This window comes from Myotis yumanensis, unplaced genomic scaffold (genome assembly GCF_028538775.1).
Source record: "Myotis yumanensis isolate MYYU_CA2020_CCGP unplaced genomic scaffold, mMyoYum1.0.hap1 SCAF_6, whole genome shotgun sequence".
Classification (NCBI taxonomy): Eukaryota; Metazoa; Chordata; class Mammalia; order Chiroptera; family Vespertilionidae; genus Myotis; species Myotis yumanensis.
Genome location: NW_027223757.1, coordinates 19300125 through 19315915, shown reverse-complemented (window position 1 = coordinate 19315915; position 15791 = coordinate 19300125). Strand labels below are relative to the sequence as shown.

The 15791-nt window shown below is 39.4% G+C and overlaps 1 protein-coding gene across 1 annotated transcript in view; it reads right to left on the bottom strand.

The window, feature by feature from the left end:
- The window catches only part of LAMA2 (laminin subunit alpha 2), a 472106-nt gene that overhangs the window by 25491 nt on the left and 430824 nt on the right, over positions 1-15791 (bottom strand). Inside the window, exons 52-55 of the mRNA XM_070417672.1 lie at positions 11861-11999; positions 10190-10201; positions 7318-7438; positions 5087-5254 (exon numbers count right to left, since the gene is read on the bottom strand). Coding sequence (XP_070273773.1) covers positions 5087-5254; positions 7318-7438; positions 10190-10201; positions 11861-11999 — 440 coding nt within the window. The remainder of the gene's footprint in view (positions 1-5086; positions 5255-7317; positions 7439-10189; positions 10202-11860; positions 12000-15791) is intronic.

Genomic DNA, 15791 nt, shown 5'->3' with positions numbered 1-15791 from the left:
TATTGTCTCATTTGAATTGTTTTAATAGCATCCTGTTGTGTTTTAAGAACTATCCTGAAAGCTGGTGATTCAAGTCCATTTATTTAGTCCTCATTGAGGAGAAATGTGGAGCCAAGAGTTGGTGCTTAAATATTTGACAAATGTCCCTCCGTGGAAGTCTATTTCGGAATGTTTTATCTGGTCCTCTTATTACAACTAGCTTATGATTTGGAGTAGTGAGAAAAGAATTTTACTTTTCAGGATTAAAAGATGAAGAATTTAGGAGTGCACTTATATTTTTATGTATTTAGTGCTTATGTGCAGCTAGGAATGAGATAAAATAACACTTTTTTTCTCTCCCTCTACTCTTCAAAAACTATTTTTATTATGACTATTTGATACATTTCTCACAATGCAAGGGACACAATCACAACTTAGAATTCAATGAATACCTGAAAATCTACCACTTAGGTTGAAAAGCAATACTTTTGTATCTCTTCTGAGATTCTTTCCAATCCCATTCCCCAGCTTCCCCGACGTAGAGGTGACCCCTAACATGAATTTTATTCCCTTGTTTTTTAAAAACCGTTATTTTTATTGTTTGGCTTAAACAATAGAAATGTATTTCCTCAAGGTTCTAGAGGCTGTAGTTTGAGGTCAGGGCACCACATGGCCATGTTGTGGTGAGAACCCAACGCCCGGTTCACGAACAGCCACCTGTCACTGTGTTCTCACAGGCCTTTCCTCGGGGCCTGTGCTTAGCAGCGGTTCTCAACCTGTGGGTCGCAACCCCTGAAAATACATCCTGCATATCAGATATTTACATTATGATTCATAACAGTAGCAAAATTACAGTTATGAAGTAGCAACGAAAATAATTTTATGGTTGGGGGTCACCACAACATGAGGAACTGTATTAAAGGGTCGAGGCATTAGGAAGGTTGAGAACCACTGGCTTAGAGACAGCTCTCTCTTCCTCTTCTTTGTCTTTAATTGAGGAGTAACTGACATACAACATTATACTAGTTTCAGGTATACAACATAATGACGATATTTGTATATACTTTACTTGAAATGATCACCACAATAGGTATAGTTAACATCCATCACCGTAGGTATAGAATTTTTGTGTGTGATGAGAATTATTTGTAAAATATATTTTTATTGATTTGAGAAAGGAAGGGAGAGGGAGAGAGAGATAAAAACATCAATGATGAGAGAGAATCATTGATCGGCTGCTTCCTGCACACCCCCTCCTGGGGGTCGAGACTGAAACTTGGGCATGTGCCCTTGACCGGAATCAAACCCTTTAGTCCACAGGCTGATGCTCTATTCACTGAGCCAAACCAGCTAGGGCTGATGAGAACTTTTAGGATCCACGTTCTTAGCAACTTTCAAATATGTGATACAGTATTACTAACTATAGTCACCATGCTGTATATCACATCCACATGGCTTATTTGTTTTATAACTGGAATTATGTACCTTTAGACCCCCTTCACTTATTATTTTTTTTTTAAATATATTTTATTGATTTTTTACAGAGAGGAAGGGAGAGAGATAGAGAGTTAGAAACATCGATGAGAGAGAAACATCGACCAGCTGCCTCCTGCACATCTCCCACTGGAGATGTGCCCGCAACCCAGGTACATGCCCTTGACCGGAATCGAACCTGGGACCTTTCAGTCTGCAGGCCGACGCTCTATCCACTGAGCCAAACCGGTTTCGGCCCCCTTCACTTATTTCGCCTACTCTGCACACCCTGCCTCTGGCAACCACCAATCTGTTCTTTGTATCTATGAGCTCGTTGTTTTGTTTTGTTTAGATTCAGCATATGTGTGAGATCATATAGTATTTGTCTTTCTGTATGACTTATTTCACTTAGCATAATGCCCTCAAGGTCCATCCATGGTGTTGGAAATGACAAAATTTCATATGTATATATACATATACATATGAGAAAATATATATAGGATATATATATATGTATATATATATATTATAGGGATATATATATAATAGGAATATATATAATAAGAATATCTACATATATAAAGTAGAAATAGCTTATATATAGGAGTATCTATTTATAGGAATATCTATATCTATCTAACTATATATATGCCACAACTTCTTTATCTATTCATCTATGGATGAATACTTAGCTTGCTTTTATATCTTGGCTATTGTAAATAATGCTGCAATGAACATGGGGGTGCATATATTTTTCAAGTTGGTGTTTTTCTTTCTTTTATTTAAATACCCATAAGTGGATTGCTGGATCATATGGTAGTTCTACTTTTCATTTTTTTAAGAGTCTCCATACTGTTTTCTGTAGTGGCTGCACCAATTTACATTCTCACCAACAGTACATAGAAGTTCCCTTTTCTCTACATCCTAGCCAACACTTGTTACCATGGATTTTATTCCCTTGCTTTTTAAAAACTATTTTTGAAAATTCACATGTATATCTATAAACAATATGTTGGTTAGTATTACCAACATATTAGAAATCTACAAAAATGATGTTACACAGTATATAGTGCACTTAAAAAATTCTACTTAGTTTTTAAGATTCATTCATGTTATGTTAGTTATAATTTATTCCTTTTTTCTACTGATTACTATCCCATTATACAACAGTGCCAGAGATGATCTGTTCTCCAGCTGGGTTGTTTCTAGTTTTTGTGCTATTATAAAAAAACTAGAGGCCCGGTGCACAAAAATTTGTGCACTGGCGGGGGGAGGGGGGGTCCACCAGCCCGGCCTGTGCCCTCTCGCAGTCTGGGACCCCTCCGGAGATAACGACCTACTGGCTTAGGCCTGCTCCCGGGTGGCAGAGGGTAGGCCCAATCCCTAAGTGCAGCCCATGGTCGGGCTCAGAGCAGGGCCGATTGGAGAGTTGGGGCACCGCCCCCTGTCACACTCAAGGCAGGGTCGATGGGGAGGTTGTGGTGCCACCCTCAGTCACGCTCAGGGTAGGGCCGATTGGGGGGTTGGGGCACCGCCCCCTGTCACACTCAAGGCAGGGTCGATGGGGAGGTTGTGGTGCCACCCCCTGTCATGCACAGAGCAGGGCCGATCAGGGGGTTGGGGCTCCGTACCCTGTCACACACAGAGCAGGGCCAATCAGGGGGTTGAGGAGCTCCCCCCTGTCACGCACAGAGCAGGGCCCATCAGGGGGTTGAGGTGCTGCCCCCTGTCACTCACAGAGCAGGGCCCATCAGGAGGGTTGGGGCTCTGTACCCTGTCACACACAGAGCAGGGTCGATCAGGGGGTTGAGGAGCTCCCCCCTGTCACGCACAGAGCAGGGCTGATCAGGGGGTTGAGGAGCTCCCCCCTGTCACTCACAGAGTAGGGCCGATAGGGGAGCTGGGGCACCACCCCCTGTCACACACAGAGCAGGGCCAATCAGGGGGTTGGGGCACCGCCACTGTCACACTCGGGGCAGGGCCGATGGAGAGGTTATGGCTCTACCCTGTCACACACAGAGCAGGGGCTGTGGGGGGGGGGGAGTTGGGGCGCCGCACCCTGTCACACACAGAGCCGCAGGGCAAGCAGGTGATTGGGGAGCTCCCCCTATCAGGCACAGAGCAGGGCTGATCAGGGGGTTGGGGTGCCTTTCCCTGTCATGAACAGAGCAGGGCAGATAGGGAGGTTGTGGCCCCGCCCCCTGTCACTCACAGAGCCACAGGGCGATCAGGGGGTTTGGGCGCTGCCCCCTGTCACGCTGATCCCGGTGCCGGGAGACTCTCTGCTCCGCTGATCCCGGTGCTGGGAGGCATATTACCCTTTTACTATATAGAATAGAGCCTGGTGCATGGGTGAGGGCTGGCTGGTTTGCCCTGAAGGGTGTCCTGGATCAGGGTGGGGGTCCCCACTGGGGTGCCTGGCCAGTCTGGGTGAGGGGCTGAGGGCTGTTTTCCTGAAGCGAGTGACTGAAGCTCCCAACAGCTCCTTGTTTTCTTTTTTTTTTTTTTTTTATTCTGGGCCAGCTTTAGCTCTGAGGCCTCGCTGCTGAAAACATCGATACAATGTTGCGGTCTGGCTGGATGAATCCCGGCTGAATGAAAGCCGGTTTCTGGGGTTTTGTTTAGCTTCTTATTTGCAACATAGTACATAGTTGCTTAGAGTTGCAGCTGAGAGGCTGGCAAGTGAGGCAGGGAACGTTGGAGTCCGAAGTCACTGGAGCAAGCGAGCCTCCCTGTTCGCTTCAGTGCATGGCTGCCGGCCGCCATCTTGGCTGACAGTTAATTTGCATATACTCACTGATTAGCCAATGGGAAGGGTAGCGGTTGTACGCTAATTACCATGTTTCTCTTTTATTAGTGTAGATGCTCTATGAACATTTTTGTTCATGTCTCACTGTGCAAATGTGCAAGAATGTGGGGCTAGACCCAGGAGTGAAATCGCTGGCTTGTAGAGAGCGCACATGTTCAACTTTCTAAGGTTGTGCCACATGGTTTTCCAAAGTGGCTGTAACAATCTACTCTTTCCATCAGTAGTGACTAAGGATTCCCTTTGATCCATATCTAGCTAATAGTTGGTATTATCATATTTCTGAGTGTTTTGCCAATCCAGTGGGTAGAAAGTCCAGTGTGGTCTGAAATTGCATTTGCCCCATTACAACTGAGGTTGAACTTTTAAAAAATATTTCCTCTTCTGGGAAATGGCTGCTCAAAGCAGGTTAGGCTCCAGTGGACTGCATCATGTTGGCTAATGAAACTGGGAAACTAATCCTAGCAGAAACTTAAATTTAAGGGACCCTAGATGGGTAGCTACAGATCTGATAAGGACCTGGACTTAGAGACAAGAGAAAATTAATATCATTTGAATATATTTTAAGCTTTCTCTCTTTATATATGCATATGATAAACCCGTATGAAACACAGGTGCAAATATAAGTATGACTACACCTGGAATTGACCAATAGGAAAATAATAGCAGAAATAATTGTCCTAAGAAGATGATAGCGGAAATAAATAATGCAAATCTAAAAATATAAGTGCAATTTATAAACCCCAAACACCTCACTAATCTCTTTATAAAACAATTGTTTTATACCAGCATTCAGGAAAACGAATTATTAATGAGGTGTGAGGATACCTGTCCAGTCTGCCTTCGTTTTCTCCGAAGTGCCCCTCCACTTCCCAGAAGAATGATCCCAGACTCATTCTTAGTGCTGAAGGACAGGTTGATTTCAGTTCCCACACTGATAGGCACAGGGGCCAGCTCCACAAAACCAGGCTTGGGGAAGCTAACCGTGTGAACATTCTGGGGGTGAAAGGAAAGAAAATTTACATTAATTTATCCGTTTTGCACACTCTCCTCAGTATATACAATGTTATGAAATACTTGGTCATTTTAGAAAGCATGAAGATCCATAGTCACATAGAGAGCTTAAGAGCAACTGAAGAAATCCTGTTAACTCACTCTAAATTAAAATTTCTGAGCAGTTTGAGTTAAAAATTCTGGCCTGTTTTTATTCTAGAAATTTTGATATAAAATATAAAAGATTATTATTATTATTAAATATACTTTCATTGATTTCAGAGAGGAAGGGAGAGGAAGAGAGAGATAGAAACATCACTGATGAGAGACAATCATTGATCAGCTGCCTCTGGCACACCCCCCAACAGGGATCGAGCCTGCAACCCAGGCATGTGCCCTGATCGGGAGTCAAGCCAGCAACCTCTCGGTGCATGGGACAACACCCAACCAATGGAGCCACACTGGCCAGGGCTAGTCATCATTTTTAATGGCAGGAGGAATTCCCTTTATGAATATGTTAGGACTTATTTAAGCAAGCCCAGGCATTTGGGCACCTAGCGTGCTTAAAATGCTCATTTCGAAAGTCCTGTATTTTTCTGGAGTAAAAGTAAGGAATCCTTTAAGGCAGAGTATTTATCCCCACAGCGTTTCAGTTTCAGTTAAGTGACACAGGTATTGTAAAATATATAATCGATTTTCTATTCCAATTTCCAAAACATAGAGTTTTGGATAGTTCAGCTAAAACTACTGTGCAGACTTTTCAATATTTATCCACATCCAATTTCTACCTCATATTTTAGTTACAAAATAATTCCTGGTTACTGAAAAGTGCCTTTACAGAATCATCATTTCCACACATATAAGCCATTCATTTTCTTGACAGTTTTCCATCCTCATGTATATATCTTCTGCATGTGAATGAGACTTAGGCTTTGGAAGATTAAAATTCTCAGAAAAACTTTAAGAGGCAAGAATGGATTCTTAGAAATTCAATCCTGTATGCGTCTTCTTTTTCCTTATTCCCAAGCTTCCCAGGATGGATGTCTATGGCTAATTGCAAATTGGAGCCTATCACTATGCACAATGAAGACCCTGAACATTCTGTTCCAGTCTTTAAACCTTATGGCTCTGTGATGCATTCATTTTTCTTTTCTTTTTCCCTGTTCTCTCTTCATTTCCCATCATAATGCTTCAAAATAACTTTAATTGGAGGAAGCAGCTTGAATGAATAATGTGTCATATCAGGGTAATTAAAATTTGATAAGAATGATATATTTAACTGTTTTGGCAAACAAGCTCATCACTTTTAGAATTCCCCTAAAATTCTTATTAATATTTGCTAATGACTATTGGCCTCTTGCTTGTAGATATTTTAAGAGAGCTGAGCTGGGACCTGTGTTTCTCTCTCCGATGGGTTAGCACCTGTTGTAAATCAGGGCAGAATGATCAAGTGGAATCAAGGGGCTGCTGGGCTGCTGGGCTGCTTTGGCAACAAAGAAAAGACACAGAAGGTGGCTGATAACAAAGGACTTTGCAGTCGTGTCAAAGATAAGACTTTGCAGGTGCTTCCCAGTCTGTGCCATTTTCAAAGAAAAGGAGGTTTGACTTGCAAGCCGCAGACAAGATGCTATGCACTAATGATGATGGCATAAATTATTACTAGCTTTTTGTGTAAACTAACACACTCCAGACAAGCTGTATTCAACACATAAAGATAAAATAAATCTAAACTAGATGACAAAAATGAGGAAAAGGGGAAAGCAGTGAAGAAATGAAGAAAGAACCAGAAAAGAGATTAATGCTAAAAGTACATTATCTGACGTATAGACATGTGGGAAATTGGCTCACAATTTAGGGTCTGCATAATAGCATCTCCTAAATTCAGTTGATTACAGTAATTCATAGAAGTGCTTCAATCTCGCTTTATCATCTACACATGGAGAAGACTAGAGTCAGTAGGCATTTAAAACATATTAATAAGGGATTGGTCTCTATAAAGAGCACCCACACTGAGTAAGTGAAATCTGATATGAATGTACTTAGGAAGCCAATAAAAACAAACCCACCTCCAGCAAACATCCTTTGGTAACGCCAACATAATCAGGGCTACTGAGGATATTATATGGAGTTCTTGAAATCTCAATATCTTTGAGGCAGCCAGAGTATTTCTTCAAATTTACTTCTGGCCTGTTGAAAAGTTATGTGGAAAACAAAGGCAGCATTATTAGGGCGAGGGCAGTGTAGTGTCTGTGACTACAGGACACAAGCCAGTAGAGCAAACTGATGCACAGGCAGGCACTTGTCTGTCAAATGGTGCACACACGCACACGTGTGCCCAGCAAACTATGCTTCCGCCTTCTACTGGTTGGAGTAAGTGGATGTTAACGCCATCCCGAGAAACAATCTTTATGTAATCAGTCTTCCTCTCCTTTTGAAAAATAATCTTACCCACAGCATTTAAGTAGCACAAGGTACAGGAATGAACTGACTTCTTATATTCTTCTTATGCATCATGAACTGTATTTCTTTTTTTCACCAAAGAGCAGACATTAGCGTAGGCGGCATAATCAAACCACATAACCAAACAAGCTAAATAAAATATTGCTCAAAATTTAGGAAGAAAAATCTAGAAACATTTCAAAAATAAAACATTTCTCTCATTGATACATTTTTTGTGTGGTGGGGGCGTACCTAAAGAATAAGATAATATTATATTTGTCTTGAACACTTTTTAGCTAAAGCTTAAGAAACATTCTTTGCATCACAGTCTTTAAAAAAGATACTTAAAAGTTGGATTTGCAGATGGACCCCAAAGTTCTATTCCATATTGAAGCAATAACAAAATATAGCAACCAAAGGCACAAAGCCTTCTTTAATTTTTTCCAATGAAGTTGAAAATGGATTCTATACCCAGATGACACCTGGATGTTTACCTTTAGCTTACTATTTTTTAAAAAAGGGATAAACATGCTAGCGCACAGTAAGTGCTCAATACAATTAGTAGTATGTCAAAAACAATGAAACTTCTTGATTTAGCCTATAGCAGTGCTCGTCAGTAGGCCTTCCTGTGATGATGGAAGCACTCTGTTCTGCATTGGCCAGTCAGTTACTAGCCACCTGTCGCTATCAGCACTTAAAATGGAGCTTACGTGAATGAGACGCTGAATATCATTATTTCATTCTATTTAATTTAAAGTTCAATAGCCACTGTGGTTAGTGGCCACCATATTGCATAGTGCAGGTCTGTAGTAATAGAAAAAAAAGAATACATTTTTGTATCTGTAAAAGCATCCAATCAACACTAAAATATTATACTGATTAGGATAACAAGGAATTCTCCACACATGGTCCTATAATTCCTTTTTGTCTTTATAAAAAACAAATGGGCAGGTGGAGAAGCAAATCAGACCCTGCCAGTGTAGATCAGGTGATTTATGTAATGGTTTCTGGTTTTTCTCTTCTCTCTGGAACTGCTTTATTTCTTTTGGTCATTTCCCCTTGTTCCTAAGGTTTTCTCCTCTGTTCAGTTGGTTATTATGTGGAACATGCCCAATCGGAGGGTGAGGACCTTGCTGATATTCTTACTGTATAAAGGGAGGAAATGGGTGAATTTCGTTTGCAATGTTCATTTGTTTCCTTGTTTCCCCTTTAGAGGGAGACGGATTTATCATCGGTTTTCAGAGGTCTTATCAATAAAGAAAATCACTCCTACAAGGTATGTAGTTCATTGTTTCATGGAAATACAAAGGACCACTTCAAAATACAATGATTTAGCAAGCTCAATATGATGAAAATCACAGGGGTAAACAATCACATATGTTTGATCAGACTTCTAATGGTAACCACAGGCCTCTGTTTCGTCTGTTTGCCTCAAAGGCAAAATTACAAAGCCAAATCGTGTCATTCCAGAGCTTTATTAGCGTGCATTTCCATTGAACACCAGCCTTTGCATTTTAGCCATCTCAGCAAACAGCTCCACTGGTCTCATTCCCATATCTTTATAAAACAACTTGGATTGTTTATTTTTACACTTTCATTTCTACATGTTCTAGTTTTGGAATTAAAAGTCTAGTTTTTGCCTTAAATATTTCTTGCGTCAGTTCGGCTTCATTATCCTCTTTTCAGAAAGACGGCACAGTTCGGCTCTGAAATGCCAAATTTTGAGTTCTAGCCAGCATGAGCCAGCCTTCGTATCTCCGAGGGTTGACTGGCCACTGACAGGGGCATGCTGCTAACAGCTTTCATGCCTCTCTGCAAACAGGAATTACAATGCTCCTGAGAAGCTAAGGGACTGTTCACAAACTTCCTCACCATTAATGCAAACACTTGTAGTAAATACTATTTCCAGAGATTCCTTTTATCTGGCTCCAGAGCTAATTCTAAGTAAACATGGCAATAAGTAAGCAGCTTTGCCAAGAGGTGCAAGGGCCGTGTAAACGTTTGCATATTTGCAGGCTTGCAAAAAGCAACAAGGCAGTGCTAAGCATGTGGGAGCACGGGCTGATTGCTCAGCAGACAGCGTGGTACTGGAGAGAGCAGTGTCCGGGGTCAACCCAAGAGACTGCTTTGATCTCTTCCACTGAACTAGATAGTACCCATAAACCTGACCAGCTAGCTGCCCTTTGCGCGTGTGCTGCTGACTGTGGGCACCAGGGGGCGCTGTGCGCCGGCGGCTGAACAAATAAGCAGAGCAAATCCCATCATCTTGGGTGGTGAAACAAGTCCAGTTGTAGCTCAATTGATGGTGGGTAAGCAGCAGCGTCTTTGTGAGCAAAGAGCAGCATGAGAACTATCTCAGAAGGCATTACTTGCTCATGAAATATACTATGAATAAAGCTGCAAGGCTGTCGCTCTGCTTCTGCACTGCTGCTTTATCTACGAAGCCACATTTACCCAACCCATGCACTAGAAGAAGTCATGCATAAATGTAAAGTTTACCTTGCTTTCATACTAGGTCAAAGGAAAGAGAAAAAAAGAACACAATTTACTTATAATTGCATTTTCATTTAGTAAAATAAACTTTAATCATAAATCTTTCTTAAAAGCATCTCACAGGGATCTTCAAAGGAAAGGAATTTAAAAACTATCAGAACAGGAAACAGACTTATGCCCTTGATCACAGTGTAATTAGAATCCAACGATGACCATTTCCCATACTATTCTCTTAGAAAATTTATATTTTGAAATATGAATTTTTAAAGTACTCAATTTTATGAGTAGGAAAATGCACAAATGTTGCTATGCTATAGAGGATGCTCAACAAACACGTGTTGAATGACTAATAACTATGACACCATTCAAATACATTTGCTCTGCAAGGATTTTTCTGACCAGACACAAAAACCTTATAATGTAGATGTCTGAGGAACCAGTTTATTTGCACCACAAAGCTTGTCATGTTATACTGTTGAAAGACTGGTAATTACACAGTTGCCTGGTCTGTGATTTTGATACAGGGAAAAGCATAAGCCTTGGTCTGCATGCTAGCTATCATAAAATGAGACTGAAGTTCCATTGCCCATCTGTACAATATGTAAATAATTGATCACCATACATTTCAGTTCTTCTTAGATCTTTCCAATTGTAACATGTCTTTGTAGAATAGTAAAGCCTAAATAGGACTGTTTAACCATTAAAAATGAACTAAACAAAGCAATACAAAAATTAGAAACATGCTGGTCTGTATTGGTAGTGAACTCTTATGGCTTAACCACACCAATTCATCCCATTTTCTTTCCTTTTTTTTTTTTTTTAAATAATTCTTTATTGTTGAAAGTATTACATATGTTCCCCTTTCCCTCCATTGACCCCCTCCAGCCCGCTACCCCCCACTGCCTCAGGCCTTCAGCATCCTATTGTCTGTGTCCATGGGTTATGCATATATGCATACAAGGTCTTTTGTTGATTAATTCATCCCATTTTAATTAAATTCATTTAACATTTATTAAGCACCAATTATTCTATAATGTTTATTTCTTATAAGATGTTTTTATAACAAGCAGTAAATTAATTAAATACCACATGAAATATTTTCTAACTTTTTTAGTTACTTGTATTTATTTTTTGAACTAACTAAATTATGAGATAATTCTACCTTCCCATCCTGCAATTTAAAAATCATGTGAAATTTTTAAAAAAGTTGGCATGGGCATGAGAATAACTAATATAGCTTTAGCATTAGGCACATGGGAAAGCTCCCATACCCATTATCATGCTAATGCTTAGCAATAAGATAGGTGACACTCCCAGCATCCTGGAACAGAGTAATTTTCAGAACACTAAGCAATGCCAGTGTGCCATTATCTCCAGGGAATGTACAAGGAGAACAGCAATCACAAGACCTACATTCAACTGTAATTTCCACCTTTAATTACTTCTATAATTCTTTTCATAGGGAAACAGTGATTCCCATCCATCTCTTCAACTAAGATATCAAAATAATCCTTTGGTTTCTAAAACTTGGTGTTGTTCTAACATGCAACATGATGAGGCCTTTCTGCAGGTAAGGTTCTATGACATTCCTGTTGTAATTAAACTTCAGAACTTGGGTGAGCATGGTGGCTACTTAATTAAAACATAATCCTTAGCGCTGAAGATACACTAAATTACCTCAAGTTTCTCAGTGTTGGCAGACCACCAAAATAGATTTTGTCATCTGCTTTCAAGTCAAGACCAAAGTTGTTTCCAGAAGAGGAAGTTGCTATGTTCTCCTCCTGGTCAGTATCTATATCTATAATTGATATGTTGGCTGTAAAAGAGAGAAAAGTTTGACATTTCAGTTGAGCCTTACCAACCACGTCTTTATATATCAGCACTGTTACTTCAAGATAAATTTACTTTCATTCTCAAATTAACATTGACTTTCTCAAGCACTTGTACTCTATACAACTATTGAATAATTTCAGAAACAAAAACATCAATAAAATACATTATTAAGCTATTCACAGAGTGTGAAAATGATATCCTGAACACAAATGAAGGCAAGCCAATCAATATAAAAGAGAGAAGTTTAGATAAATGATCATCAAATAAACATTTGATATAGTTTTCTGTAATATAGATAAGTAGTTAGAAAATAAACTAAGATAATTAACTAATAATAGGCGAACATCTAATTAGGAGTTAGATAATTAATACACTGAATCTGTGGCTCCTTCTGTACGTTTCAGTATCCACACAAGTCCTGGGGCTTCAGCTCACCCACAAAGTCATGTGGATGGGATGGTTGTGTATGAAAGTAGAGAGATGGGAACATTTGGTTTTGCAAGATGATGGAGTCCACATCCATTGTAAATTACATTTCAGATGAAGGATGATGAGTGTTGTGAGAGGGGTACGGTCTTCAGGCCTTATTGCTTTTCTCTCAGGCCTTAAAAGTATTTCAAATATGGTGAGCATAAGAATTCAGAAAGGAAAAAAGAGAGGTCCTTCTCTGTTTAAATTGCTTTGTTCAGCAAGTGGATGGGAACCTCTTCTCTCATTGATTTTCTCCCTTTAGTCTGAAGAGTCAGGCGCGGCTCTTTCTGAATGATGTGATTTCTCACTATAATAGTTGCTCAGTCCCAGACTTTGCTTCGCGTACTGTATTTTGGCTCCTGGATGCACACTGAGAACCTAGTTCACTAACATGACAGGTTTGGCCGCCAAATTTTTGCTGGATATACGATCTGAATTAGGAAAGGTCTGAAAATGGCTATTTGAACAAAATGGATTACAATGGCACTTCTAAACATTTATTCTTTGGAAAACTAGTTTCTTGAATGTTCCTGGTTCAAATGAATGTGATAAACATTGGATTAGAAAAAATTAAATATATATCTTGGCTTTATGTCTGCCCAGTTCTTTTAACAGGCTGATAAGCAATGTATTGCTCCAATAGGGACACAGACCAGAAGTATTTTCTACATTTATTTGACCATGGAACATTATTATTTTCCCTCAACTCATATCCTTTAGAATAGTGTTCTTTGGAAAACAAAATATCAAACCTTCAAATTCCTTTGTAATCTGTTGTCCTTCCATTCCAAACAGAAATATCTTCAATAAAACCAAACATAATTGCCTTTCAAAATGGTCAAAATAAAATACCCAAACCTAGTAAGAACTCAAATTCTCAAAGCAGAGTTTTGTAAAAACATACAAACAACAACAGCAACAACAAAAAAACCCCTAAAAAATAACTGTCTAGTTAAAAATATTTAGCAAATTAAGATTTTAAAAATGTAACTATTTTTATACACATATTCATTCCATATACACATCTATTTTTGACCTGACTGGTGGCTAAAATAAAAATAATAATGTTTTTAAGACTTTTCCATACATATTCCTTTTTATTCAGCTCTGCAAAGATGTTTTCCTATGAGGCTGTTGACTGGAACATAAAAATAGCCTCTTTCTACAGACCTGGCACATATTCTAATAGTGTCTGTGAAAATGAGATTCTGCCTCTATCTCAGGCCAGCCAGTGACTGGAGGTAGTTTTCCTCCTTATCCCTGAGTGAATATATACATTTTTAGAAGACATTCTAAGAAAAACTGATTAAAGAGCAGAAATACAATTGAATTGAAACTCACTGGCCCAAGCATTAACTCCGGCGGAAAGACATAGGATGGCATATTTTTACTGATTTAAAGGCAGGGCGTTCCTCTATCCTCCAGGAGTGATAGCAGTGAAATGGTTACTGCACCGAAATGCTAACACTTGCTTTTATTTCTTGCCCTATTTCTTTCCCTTACAGGATAGCTATTAACATGTAATTTCAGTGTTGATGAGTTCAGACATCATTTATGGGTAAACAGGGAAGTAAGGGTTTTATTAACTACTAGACACAGAGTAAAGGCTTCACCAGCATTTTACAGTCCATGCTGAGTTGTTATAAACGAGTTGTTTTTACTTCGGTAATTTTTTTCTCCTCTCTCTGAGTCCAGTGGAAATTTAAATGATCTTTCTCAACCTTGTGTGCATCTCAATGCACTTGGGGGACCTGGCAAACTTCCATTGGTAGCAGACCGTGGTTCTACTAACTGTCTCTCAGAGAAGGCGGGGAATGCCTACCGAAGGAAGCATTTGAATTTCAAGGGACAGTACTTTTACCAACTAGTTGAGAGTATTTCATGTAAAATAACTAATCTGGTTACTGAACTGGAGCAATGACCCACACATCTGGAGTCTTATTTGAGTTCCTATCTCTAGCCTATCCGTGGAATGTGATCTTGTCAAAATCCAAGACCTCCCTACATCCAAACCCAATGGGGTCCTTCTGTCCTTATCTTGGTCCACATCTACACAGTATTTGATATTGTTAACATCTCCTTCCCCCTGGGAAGTTCCCTCTTTCGGCTTCCACTATGCCAGACTCTCCTGCTTCTCTGCCCTTTCCCACTTCATTCTCAGTCTCCATGCCCGGACCTATTTCTTTGAACACTTCTGAAATGTTCATGTTTCCTAACGTGCCTTCATTTGGCCACTTCTTAGCTGTTACCATCAGGGTAACCTCAAATTTATATCTGCTTACTATATGATGACCACTCAAATATATGCCTGAACTTTATTTTTGCCTAAAAATCCACATTCAACAGGTGAGGCACCATCATCTGTATACTTCCTCAGTACTTCAAACCAAACATATTCCAAATCAAAATGATAATCTTTTTACTCCCAAATCTGAATGATTTATTTTATTTGGTGACACTATAACCCCCACTCAGTCTTCTAAATTATACTCATCCTGACTTTCTCCTCATGAATCAAAAATAGTCCTACTAGTTTCAGCTCTTAAATAACTCTAATATCTGTCCTATTTTAAAAACAGTTTTACCAAAGTAGAATTGACATAGTATAATTTGCCTATGTTTAAAGTGTATAGCCGAAACCGGTTTGGCTCAGTGGATAGAGTGTCGGCCTGCGGACTGAAAGCTCCCAGGTTCGATTCTGGTCAAGGCCATGTACCTGGGTTGTGGGCATATCCCCAGTAGGGAGATGTGCAGGAGGCAGCTGATCAATGTTTCTCTCTCACCGATGTTTCTAACTCTATCTCTCTCTCTTCCTCTCTGTAAAAAATCAATAAAATATATTTTTTTTTAAAAAAATAAAGTGAATATATTAAAGTATAAAAATTTTTGATATATATATATATATATATATATATATATATATATATATATAATCTCCATGAAACCATCACCACAATCAGGAGAATGAACATATCCATCGCCTCAAATGATTCTTTATGCCTCTTTGCCATCCTTCCTTCCTGTTCCTCTCTATATAACCCTACCCACAAGTAGCCCCTATCTGCTTTCTGAAACTACAGGTTAGTTTTGCATTTTCTATATAATTTTACATGAATGTACTCTTCTTTGTTTGCTTTCTTTCAGCCAGATTATTTTGAAATTCATCCATGTTGTGTGCGTATTAAAGTTTCATTATTTTATTGCTAAATATTATTCTATTGTGTGGGCATGCAACAATTTGTATATCCATTCACCTGTTGATGGATGTTTGAGTTGTTTTCTGATTTTTTGAGCATCACAAATA